This window comes from Tauraco erythrolophus, chromosome 6 (assembly GCF_009769465.1).
Source record: "Tauraco erythrolophus isolate bTauEry1 chromosome 6, bTauEry1.pri, whole genome shotgun sequence".
NCBI classification, from domain to species: domain Eukaryota; kingdom Metazoa; phylum Chordata; class Aves; order Musophagiformes; family Musophagidae; genus Tauraco; species Tauraco erythrolophus.
In genome coordinates, this window is record NC_141470.1 from 71,138,753 (window position 1) to 71,150,764 (window position 12,012).

The following is a 12,012-nucleotide window of genomic DNA, read 5'->3' on the forward strand; positions in this document are numbered from 1 at the left end:
TCATTAAAAGGCAATATGAGGCCTTTAAGTTAAATTCAAAATTAAATGTTAAGTTTTTATTAAATTTAAAGACCGAGATTGTGCTTGTAAATTGATAGACAAAATAATAGTCTGTTTACGGTAGCCTCGTGATTCACATGACTGAATTGTTGGACTGACAGTGCTGTAATCCAGAGCAAACCATTTACAAAAGAGGTTCTTTCAAATCGGAATTTCACTTCCTAAGTTTTGCTGAGACAGAGGTAGGGAATTGCCTTGTTTTTGCTAACCATGCTATTGAGAAGATTTGCATCTCTGTTTTTTTTCTTTAACAACTTAGGCACTACAGGAAAGGAAAAAAAGGGTTTTGGATGAAGCAGTAGAATTAAGTCAAGATCACTTTAAAAAATACCTGGCTAAGCTGAAGTCCATCAATCCACCCTGTGTGCCTTTCTTTGGTAAGTGACACCAGGGCAGTTAATGGTGTGTGTTGTCAGTCTTGAGCTGAGTTTGATGCAGGTGTGTTAACGTCGCTTGAAGTGTTCAGGGTTGTGTTTAGCTTTAAAAAAGTTTTCATATAGCGTGTGACTTTGATTTCCTAGGTTTGTAGTGGTTTTAGACGTAGTGTCTTTTATCTAAATTTATTTTTCTGTTTAGTATACAGATTACTGGTATGGTACTGTTATGAATATTACCTTACTGGGTTTAACGCTGCCTCCATATTGGTGATCTAATTATGGTCATGACCTGAAGATGTCTTTTTTTTTTTTTTTTTTTCCCTAAACTCAGGCTCAGGTTAAGCAGATAAAACATCTTATTTCAGTAATATACTCAGGCTCTTGTGTTAAGTAGATAAAACATCTTATTTCAATAATATATTGTTCCTGTGTAAAATGCAGGCTCAATTAATTTTTGCCAGCTGATCAGCTGTTGAAGCATTAAAGGGAATGATCTAACTGTGCTCAGACTTTTTTATCATTCATTAGAAAGAAGGAAATCAGGTCTTGGAATGAAAATGAACTTCAAAAAACACTTCTCTCTTTATCAGGAATCTACCTAACAAATATTTTGAAGACAGAAGAAGGGAATCCTGACTTCCTTAAAAGACAAGGAAAAGAATTAATTAACTTCAGCAAGAGGAGAAAAGTGGCTGAAATTACAGGAGAAATTCAGCAGTATCAAAACCAGCCTTACTGTTTACGGATAGAGCCAGAAATTCGGGTAATCAAATATTAAATACCTGTTTTGGGGATAGGAGAGGGAAAAGAATGTACACAACAAAAAATTGCCAAATAGCCTTCTAGTACTAGACCTAATCATGCCTGAACAGTGACCATCAGAAGAGAAGGAACAGTGGCTGGGAGACAACAAAGTACCACAGCAAAGGATTAGCCAGAAGTGGGGATTTACTTGCTTGGATTCCATGTTCTGGGTCTTGTTCACCTTATTTTGTTCTGCAGCCTGGTACCAGAGGTGTGTTTTTTTAGCAACAAAACAGAATGGGACATGCTGCCTAAACAACAGAACTTTTTATGAGAAAAATCAGTTGCCTCTAGCCTAAAATGCTCTGTACGTGCCCAAGGTGAATGTCCTTCAGACGTTCTGTAATGACACCTCTGGCCAAAGTCCGCTGACCCCACTAACAGTCAGAGCACAAACACCACCAGTCCTTCCATGTAGCAGAAGCTAAGCAAACATGGGGATGCACCAGTGTGAGCCAGCACGATCTTTAGAAATAAGAGAGTGTGCTGGGGTGGTAACTTAGGTGAGACAAAAACTAGTGAATCCCAGATAACTTAAAGGAATCTAAAGGCAGGTGATGAAACAACTATCAGCCAGATGAAGGTAGGTAGGTGTTTTTATATGGAGGTAATAATGATTGAAAAGCATGATTTTAAGTACCCAGCCATACTTAGAATCACAGAATGGTTTGGGTTGGAAGGGACCTCAAAGATCGTCTAGTTCCAACCCCCCTGCCATGGGCAGGGACACCTTCCACTACACCAGGTTGCCCAAAGCCTCATCCAACCTGGCCTTGAACACTTCCAGGGATGGGGCAGCCACAACTTCTCTGGGCAGCCTGTTCCAGTGCCTCACCACCCTTGGAGTGAAGAATTTCTTCATTAGATCTAATCTAAATCTCCCCTCTTTCAGTTTAAATCCATTGCCCCTTGTCCTGTCACCACACGCCCTTGTAAAAAGTCCCTCTCCAGCTTTCCTGTAGGCCCCCTTTAAGTACTGGAAGGCTGCTATAAGATCACCCCGGAGCCTTCTCTTCTCCAGGCTGAACAGCCCCAACTCTCTCAGCCTGTCTCCATAGCAGAGATGCTCCAGCCCTCGGATCATCTTCATGGCCTCCTCTGGACTCACTCCAGCAGCTCCATGTCCTTGTGCTGGGGACTCCAGAGCTGAACACAGTATTCCAGGTGGGGTCTCACAAGAGCAGAGCAGAGGGTCAGAATCCCCTCCCTCGCCCTGCTGCCCACGCTGCTTTCGATGCAGCCCAGGACACGTCTGGCTTTCTGGGCTGCCAGCGCACATTGCCGGCTCACGTTGAGCTTCTCATCCACCAGCACTCCCAAGTCCTTCTCCTCAAGGCTGCTCTCAACTTCTCGAGTATGCTGCTAATTGTAAACTTTCCAACCAGCCAGCTGCATGGACAGCACTCTGTCTCAGCTAGGGAACAGCAGCAGGCAGGGGGCAACAGAGAAGTTGGCTGCACAAAGAATTAAACGGTCGATAATCCTTCTGTTTAAAATGTTGTTTGCATTGTGTGTCTGGGTCTAGGAGTTAAGAACTCTGAAGTATTCTTAAGCCAAGAAATACATCAAGTTCAAGGGATGGCAAGTGTGTGCTGCTGTGTGGCCTTGAACACTGCTGCGCTGTGCGTGAGTCAGTAGTCAAAAATACTAGCAAACAATTTACAGGAGATTTGATTTGCCATGTCTGGCTGTTGGAAGCAAGGTCACGAAGCTTACCACGAACTTGATTTATTTCTTGCGTTGGATAGTTCTGTATTTATTTCAGGGAACGTTTTACTCCGTTTTTTCTGGAAATAAGCTTCACTATAGTGGAAAAAACAGATTTTTAACTAGTGAATTATGAGCATTTCATTAAAAATTCTGTGTATGTGCTTATTTTTTTAAATATTATTGATGCTTGTTTCATTTAGAAATTCTTCGAAAATCTCAATCCTATGGGGAAGATACCAGAAAAAGAGTTTACAGATTATCTGTTCAACAAGTCATTAGAAATTGAACCTCGAAACTGCAAGCAACCACCTAGATTTGTAAGTCTTGCCCCGCAAAGTAAAGAGCTAAAATCCACTAGCCACTATGAAAAAGAAGACGTAGTTAATGCAGTAAGGCATATAGATTTCCTTCAGAATTCTGTATCATTAGATGATTTTAAAATAGTTTTATTTCAGGTGTTCGGTGCTACTAGAACGTACTACCTTTGGCTTATTTTACAATGGACTTTTTTTCCCCAAAACCTAAAAATATTACAGTTTAAATTGGGGGTTCTTAGCATATAGTCATTTGATAGAATATGTAATAATATTTTTCATTTCACAGTATCACAAATCTTATAAAATATTAATTGAAATATATATTTCCTGCATAATCAATGTGTCATTTTCTTTAAGGAGAAGCTAATTTCTGTTTTTCTTTTGTGTAAATGTTTTGCATTGTTGCAAAAGTTGAAGTATACCACAGAATCAATAAGGTGCAGTCTTCTTGCTGAACAAAATATAGGTCAATTTAAAGGAGCAGCAATCTTGTTTTTTAAGAAAATAGCTACTGGAGCCCAGTAGCTCTTTTTTAAGTGGAAAGATTGCTCTCTAGAACGCTTGGGTTTTAATATGTTGTCATTGTACTTCTGAGTAGCTGGAGACATCTGTAATTTTGGGGAGAAATATAAATCATTTTAGCAATCTGCTGTTAGAGGAGCAAGTAAGATGATATTAAAAATATGGCAAGAAGACAACAGAAATTACTGTTGCAAAACCAGATTTCTTTAAAACCATTTTCTAGAAATAGATATCCGTGCTGCCAGTCTCAGTCATCTGGGCATGAATTCTTTACAGTTCATGATTTCCAAACTAGACGTTCTTATTGGAATTTCAGGAAAGTCCAGTTCTGGGGACTGTAATGTGGTGGAGTCGTGCATACCACTGTAGGATGGGAACGTAATTAATCTTCAAAGAATGGGCTTTGATCTGTGCTGTGTTACACCTGAGTCTCGTAAGGCTCGTTTCCTTCACACCAGCGATGGGTGTGTAAGAATTCCGTACTGACGAGCCCAGAGGATGTCGACAATGTGTGTCTGAGTGCGTCCTTCATCTTGGACGCGTGTAGGGGCCTGGTGACCTTCTGTGGTGTAAGCACAAAGCGCGTCTCGTGCTGTTTCTGCAGGCCTACGGGGGCACTTGGAGTAACTGTCTGCCAAGGTTGTGACTTGCACTTCCCTGTGTTGCATCTGAACCTCAACTCTTCATAGCTGTGGAAAAAAAAAAAAAAGCTAGGGAAAAATGTCTTAAGCTGCGTCCATAACTTTTCAGTAAACTCCTGCTGTGTAGATAACAACAGACTGAGCCCTAAGTCGATTGTAGAGAGGCTGTAACACCATTTAGAGCATATTTGATAAGTAAAATAAAAATCTCTCGTAGAGACTTGGCACTTTTGCTATCTGAAATGTTAGCAGTACTAACCGGCTTTCCTTTCCCCAGCCTAGAAAAACAACATACCCCCTGAAATCTCCTGGGATAAGGCCCAATACTGGCAGGCACGGCTCCACCTCTGGCACCTTGAGAAGTCATCCACTGCCACTTGAAAAGGAACCGAGTAAGATAAGTTTCAGTAGAATCACTGAGGCAGAGCATGAAACGACAGTGTCAGCACCAACTTCTCCGAACACACCGTCTACGCCGCCAGTGTCTGCTTCTTCGGAGTTCAGTGTGTTTTTAGACATTGATCTCAACAGTTCTTATGGTAAATGTGCAGTATGTTTTAATAATTGTTGTTACTGTCCCTCAGGCTCCCAAAACGTATGGGGTGTGTGCCAGCATTTTAAAAAAAAAAGTTGCAAAATTTAGTTAGGGACTATGAAGTTCTTGTGTCAGTGTTACACGCGCTGCGGTTTGGACATCCCTGTTGTAAGCAGTTAAATAACAAGTGGCGTTTCCAGTGTTTTTGCCTGCTGGAGCTGAGGCAGTCTGTTAGGGGAGGTGCCCCCAAGAGGCACTGCTGTGCAGGGCTATGCCTGCTTTGCCACCTCTGGCACATCTGTAGAGAGGAGTGGTGCTGAGGACCTGGCACCCGCACCAGTGCGTGTCTCTGGAGCGGACCCGCAGACTGAACACGCTCCAGTGATTCTGGTTTAATTTCCTTCGAAGGGAATCCAGTCTGTGTGTTTTGAGACACGAACCCAAGTGCCAGAAGTGGGGATGGTCAGGGCGCTCACTCCAAAACACAGTCTTGATTAAAAAAAAACAAAGCCACTTGTAGTTCAGATGCACTGATAACGCTCCCCAGCTTTACTTGTAGCTGTGAGCAGCTCCTTAGTCTTGAAAACAGCCCATGTCACGTCTTGGCTCTGCTCCGAGGGGGCTGCAGACTTGGCAGGGGGGCTGAGCTTGATGGGGGGCATAAAGAACAAACAGTTTTTATATGGCAAGCGCTGAGGACGTTTGGGCTGCAGGGGAAGGGAACTACAACATGGCAATGTCAGAACAGAGTAGAATAACGACGTTTAGTTCCCAGCATAACTTAAATTCTCTAGTTCAGGAATGTTTTACACAGGAGAGTTTGATGTGTGTTAGCAGTAGATAAACCTGGAGATGATGGTGACCTCTGAGGTCTCTCACAAGTACACATTATGTGCTGCAGTGCAGTTGTTCTGTCTGGAGAGTCTTTAATCCATTTTTTTTCGTTTAACAGGTAGCAATAACATCTTCGCTCCTGTCAGTTTGCCACAGTCGAGTGAGTACCGTAACTCCATGAAACGTTTCATTTAACTCTGCTTTTCCTGGTTTCAGGAGAGCTGAATGGGAATGAAAATCTGAAATCCAGGATGAAAACGTGGGTCGCATCAATTAGGGTTCTGAGAGGATTTTTTGTACAGGTTTTAGGTCGAATGTCCAGTAAAGAAGTCTAAAAACTGTCTGGTTTTCACCCAGACTCTACATCATTTTGCTTCTATTTTGAATGGCCTTGATGATTATTTTGTTTGACTAATGTTACAAATGAAGCAACCCGATAATTTCGTATTACCACTCAGTGAAAATAGTTGTTCTGTTGCTGGGGAAGAAGTAGTACTTTTTGTGCCACAGCTGTGAGGAATATCCTGTGTTTTCAGCTTCTCTTTTTACTGCCTTGTTACCCAGGCACATAGACTTTTTCGTAACATGATTAAAATTTCAAACTGGAGAGCGCAGGTGCCTAACGTATTGATACAGAGCTCTGCACCTCGAAGAGAAAACGCAAAGGTGTGACAGAAGTCACAAAAACAGGTTCGGGGGTCGTTTTGTTTCTTAACTTTGAGGATTTTTTTTTTTTTTCCTTCTGAAAGGAAGGACTAGAAATGTCCTAAAGTGCCGTGAGAGTTAATATCATCTGTTGTGTTCGGTGTGTAATTCTCCTGCGCCGGAAGTGTTGCAGACCTGTTAACGAAGCCTCTAAATTTCTGAATTTGAACGTGTACCCATGTAGCTGAGAGAACAGACTCCCTCCAAAGTGTGACTGAGGCAGACTGCAGGCGCTGTGGTGAACAGGGGGGAAATTCTGCAACGTGGAGAGGATTGCAGACAGGTTATTGACGTGCTCACTGGGAGTTCACTTTGGTTTTCTGCCCTTTAGCGTTGCCTGTTAACTGCTGATGCCAGTCTTTGATACTGGAAATGGGAGACCACTTTGTGAGGAGTGTATCTGATTAAAGAAACAAATGAGAGTTTCATACAACTGAAATTAATGGTTCATGTTGCTGTTGAGCACAAAGATCTGCTTATTTGAGTTGCTTCTAGCTTGGCTTAATATTCTAGAACACGTTACTCAGATACTGCACAAGCAGTAAAACATCTGCCTTTCTCTCTTCAGAGACTTTCTTCAGCTCGTGGGGTAGCTTTCCTAAACTAAGTGATGAGCCTCAAAACCCTCCTCCACTTCCTCCACGAAAAAAGATGGATCAGGATGCTTCTAATGCTAAGGTATTTCTGTCCTATATTGCATAACTTTGATAATAAATCAGGGAACATCTAGAATCATAAAATCGTTTAGTGTGGAAAGGACCTTCAAGATCATCAAGTCCAACCATCTAGCCAAGCAGGACCTTGTCAGTCTAAAAGTCTTTCAGATGCAGTGCTCCAGTTGCCCTTTTTAAGGTTCCCATTGTCCAAACTCTGCCAGCTGCTTTAGGAACGTAGTGATCATGTTCAGATCAGAGGTATGGCTGCACCAGTATCATGTCTCTGCCAGCATCAACAGCAGACATCAAGAGAATTCTGCTTCTGTCAGAAGACACACTCCTTATCTAAACATCTGCGTTTCTTACAAGGTCTTTTTCTCCGTAGGGAAGTTTAAAGTCGGATGACGATCCTCCAGCAATTCCACCTCGGCAGCCGCCGCCTCCAAAGATACAGCCCCGTGCTCCTGCTTACACTAACCCCTTTGACCAGCCGCTGCACAGTCCTCCTCCTCCACCCCCCCGGGACCCTCTTCCCGATACTCCGCCACCGGTACCGCTCCGGCCGCCCGAACACTTCATCAACTGCCCTCTAAACCTCCAGCCGCCGCCGGTGGGACGCTTGCACAGAGATCCCGACTGGTTCAGGGAGGCGAGCACAGGCCCCAGCTCTCCCGGCACTCCTCCCAGCACGCCCTCTCCCAGGGTACTGCGCCGCTGCTGCGTGATCAGCGCCAGTCACAACAACCTGGTCCACCCGCCGGCGCCCCCAGTCCCACCCCGGCACAATTCGAGCCCCCAGTTACCGAAACTGCCACCAAAGACTTACAAAAGGGAACTCTCCCACCCTCCTTTGCACAGACTGTCTTTGCTAGAAAACACGGAAACTCCTCAATGACCTTAGCCATAGTAGTCATTGACACTGGAATAGTATTTGTAAAGTTCCTTTTTTTTTTTTTTTTATTTATTCAAAAAAAGGCAGTGTATTTTAGTACTTTCACAAATTATGCTCTTAAAGTGCTGCTGATCAAAACCAACCAAACAAAAAAAAGTTTAAATTGGAAAAATAAGACGACACGCGCTCTGGCCTGCGTCTGTTTGACAGCGTTACCCTCAGGTGATCAGCAGCATTGCCTTGTTTCACCTCCTCAGTGCCGACAGTTATGCCAGTACACAAAATATATCTTTTGCACTGTAAACGACACTAAATGAGTTTAAACTGACGTCATTTAATTGCACTGAGCCAAAAAAGGTGCGTCTGTGGAATTTTGTTTTCAAATTTGAGCACTAGTGGCCTTTTTTTTTCTTTTTTTTTTTTAATTAAAAAAAAAAAAAAGAACAATGGGATGATTACACACCACGAGGATATACAGTGTTACTGATTTTAAGCCTCTGGTCACTTGCCTTCTAACTTTGTGTAAGCTTGGAGGTTCATGGGTGACAGCTCCTGTTCCCGAATATTTTAATGCTGTGTCTTAATTGCCGTTGATTCGCTGCTGAAGACAGAAAAAAAAAAAGAAGAATAGGTTGAAATCTATATACCAAAACACTCAGTTGGTCTTGGTTATTTGGAGAAAGGACGAGCGAGGACTGCCTGACTCGGATCCCGGCAAGGATCCCCCGTGCTTAGCATGCATCTTGTTCAGATGTGCCTTTTTGTTTCGGCGGGCGAAGGTGTCGTAAGCTAACGAGGTGTCTCCCGTTGGGAAGAACAAAGCTCCGTGCCGCGTATGTACAATTGTTTATATTGTATATTTACAGATACTGCTAATAACCTGTACAAATCGAAGTGACTCCAGGCCTGTAACGCAGTCTGCTACTCTGGCAATCTCATACGGTCCAGAAGTGTTTCCTCTGGCTTAGGAACAGTCTTGCCTTCCAAACCTTCATAACTTTCTTTTGATCCCACTTAATCGTGAATCCGTTTTGGGAATTGGTAGCATTTAAACCAGCAAAGACTTAAAGCTTTATTAAACTTTTTAAACCGATAAGTGAATGGAACTTTTATTTGCCAGTCAAACTACTTGTTTGAACTGGTGTGAGAGTGAGTCTGTTTTACTGGTAGTACTGTAGCAGCGTTTATAAAGTGGCCAGAAGCCACATTTTATTTACTGGTCTGTGGCCTTTTACTGTGCTTTGTATCAGAGTTCTTAACAAGATTAATAAATCACCCCAGTCTTAATTTTTAAGAGCTTGAGCAGTGCGTGTTCCTTGTAAGGACAAGTTTGGGAATTGGATTTAGTAATTCTCTGGCAATACAGGATGCCCCAGTTTTCCAACATTTGCATTTCCAGCCTTGGTTGTCCTTTGGTGTGCAGTTGGGCCCATCCCATGCTGTGAGCAAAGCTTCGAGGAAGTTGAGCCCAATACACGGCAGGTCCCCGGGAATTTAACCTTTCCCTCCACCTACTAACCCATCACATGCCCCGGCCCCTCTAGATGGCGAAGTGGTTTCCATTTTTTCTGGCTCCTGGCTGGAGGAAGAGCACTGCGGTGGGATTTGCAGCAGCTCAGGCTTCCAACTCACGCTCCGGCTTTTCATCAGCCTGCCTATAGTGCTCCCACCGTCTCGGGCATTCCCTCTGGAAGAGGAGAGGTGATGCGCCTGGGGAGGGGATGCTGATTTTTCTCCTCCTGGGAAGATCTATCTTGCCATGTCTCTTGGATGTTCTTCTGCTGCTGCCTGTCCCTTTTATGCTCCTTTCCTGAGGAAGAAGAGAGGAGTAGAATCTGTCTGAGGTGTCACCCCAAGGGCCGTTTGTGCAAGGAGCAGAACACACTTAGAGCTGCTTCATTTTGCAAAAATAACGTTCAAGTCGTCTTGAATTGGAGATGTGTGAACTGGGAGTGCAGGAAATGGATGATTTGGCCTTGATGATGTTTTCCTTTGCAGTAAAGACACAGCTCATACCTCTTTTCTGTAAGTTTGGGAAGAGCTCTTCTATGAGTATCTGGTGGTGAAATTCAGCTCGGTGAAGTGTTCCCCTAATGCTGATTTTGTAGAAAAGGCCAGCTGTCAGGTTTCACCTTGATCTGCAGAATAACCAAACAAGTGAATTCTTTATCTAGTTCCTTGTATTAACTCTTTCGAAGTCCTCACCAGCATCTGTTGCTAAAAGATGAGTTTCAGACTTATATTTTGTGTTGTTGAGGGGAGAAAAAACCTCTCCCAAATTTTAGAATATGTAACTGTCAGCTTTATACCTTCCTGTACAAGTGCTTAGACCAGAAGCGTTTTCAATATCCTGTATTAAAATATATCATAGATTTATGTTTTCGCCCTGACTCAGCAAAGCCCTTACCAGATCATTTTAAGCTGAGCATCTGCTGGTTAGTAATGGGTTCCACACTTACCAAAGTACTTCCCTCCATCATGAGCTTTGTGAGGTTCTGGTTTGTGATGGACTTTGAGGAGAGTTTGAACTTGTGGAACTAGGAGCATACATCTGTTCGAGTTATCCTTGGAATGATGTGCTGCAGGGATGTGATTCTCAGAACAGCCCTTTTTGGGCACCAACTTACATGTGATGTTCGCAGCCTGCAAACACACTTGAGGGTCTGTGAAACGCATCCTTCTTTTGACTCTTAACCTGACTGTGAAAGAGTGAGTCTGGGCAGCAGTTCTGAGTTCCACAGTTGAAGCCAGAGAAAAAGAAATGCCTGACTTCCAGTGGGACCTAGAATGGCTCGATGAGGAAAAAGAGCGATGCAGTTGAAGTCTCAAGCCTTGGCCATTGGTCTCTGTTAGGTTAACGTGGACAGAGGGAGGCATTCCTGCAAGAGCCTCTCGCTGCTGTCTGGGGATGGCCCGGGCAGCAAAGGTGACTGTGGTTCCTGGGGGACCGTCTGGACCTGTCCTCTGCCAGAGACCAACAGGACAGACATAAGCCTGTGAGTCCACATGGCTATTTTGGCAATGTCAGATCCTGTTAAGCAGGTCCCTGACCCCACTGCCGTCCTCATCTGCTCACCTCTTCTCTCCTGGTGCCCCTTCAGCTGTGTGGGGTCGTGCTTTAAACTGGATATGGGAAAAGATCCTGTGTTTTTTTTGCAGGTTGGGCTCAGAGCATCAGTGCACACAACTGATTAACAGCAGTGCTGGGACAGTAAAGCTCCAGGAGGATGAGGGGAGAGGAGAGCAGGAACCTCTTCCATTCAATCTCCCAACAGGGGCAATAATATGAGAACACAATGTATTTGCTGTGCTGGAAGGCAGCAGCAGCTGCACGAGTGTTTCCATGCGGGAAACGTGACTCCTACCTTTCCAGGGCCAGTTCTGGAGTTAACCTGAAAGACATAAATCACAGCATGATTCAGAAAAGGGGGCCTTGCTTACGGATAACTTACCCCACAATTAAACTGTCCTCCAAGCATAACAGGAACTGGAAAATAGGAAAAAAAAAACAACCATTCCGAGGCAGGGCGGTAGCAGCGATGCCAGCAGCGTGAAGTATGGCGGGTACAGCAAGGCACGTTCCCAAAGGAACAGTTTGGCCGTGGAAGTGGTTGAAGGCAGTCGGATTCCCACCAGTGCGGTTTGAGGGAATGCCGAGATAGCAATAAATTACCATTTCAGTTACTTCATAATGAGAGGGATAGATAAAGAGTGGGGGGAAAAAATAATAAGGGGGGGGAATGTGAAATTGCTGGGTATGAAGTTGGCTTTTGTAGGAAAAGGCAGTTCCCTCAGAAAAGCGCAGATAAACAGATGGAACGTGAAGGCAGTGAACAGCAAAAGAAACATCTTTCTAAGTTGCTTTCCGTGATCTGATTTTTGAGGTACTGAGTTTTGGCATTTTCCCCTGCTCCGGAGCTATGACATCGCCGTACCAGATCAAAACCAAGAAGGGACAA

The 12,012-nt window shown here is 43.8% G+C and overlaps 1 protein-coding gene across 3 annotated transcripts in view; it reads left to right on the forward strand.

Moving 5' to 3' along the window:
* SOS2 (SOS Ras/Rho guanine nucleotide exchange factor 2) overlaps positions 1-9,323 on the forward strand; it is a 53,853-nt gene extending 44,530 nt beyond the window's left edge. For 2 of the 3 annotated variants that reach the window (XM_086612691.1, XM_086612692.1), the window contains 7 exons: positions 320-437; positions 1,028-1,200; positions 3,152-3,268; positions 4,709-4,970; positions 5,919-5,960; positions 7,074-7,183; positions 7,547-9,323. In XM_086612691.1, the coding sequence (XP_086468817.1) occupies positions 320-437; positions 1,028-1,200; positions 3,152-3,268; positions 4,709-4,970; positions 5,919-5,960; positions 7,074-7,183; positions 7,547-8,056 (1,332 nt within the window). In that variant the 3' untranslated portion in view covers positions 8,057-9,323. Of the gene's footprint in view, positions 1-319; positions 438-1,027; positions 1,201-3,151; positions 3,269-4,708; positions 4,971-5,918; positions 5,961-6,364; positions 6,491-7,073; positions 7,184-7,546 lie in introns of those variants that run through there. The other variant, XR_015222195.1, reaches the window with a different exon arrangement.
* Positions 9,324-12,012: the final 2,689 nt, after the last annotated feature.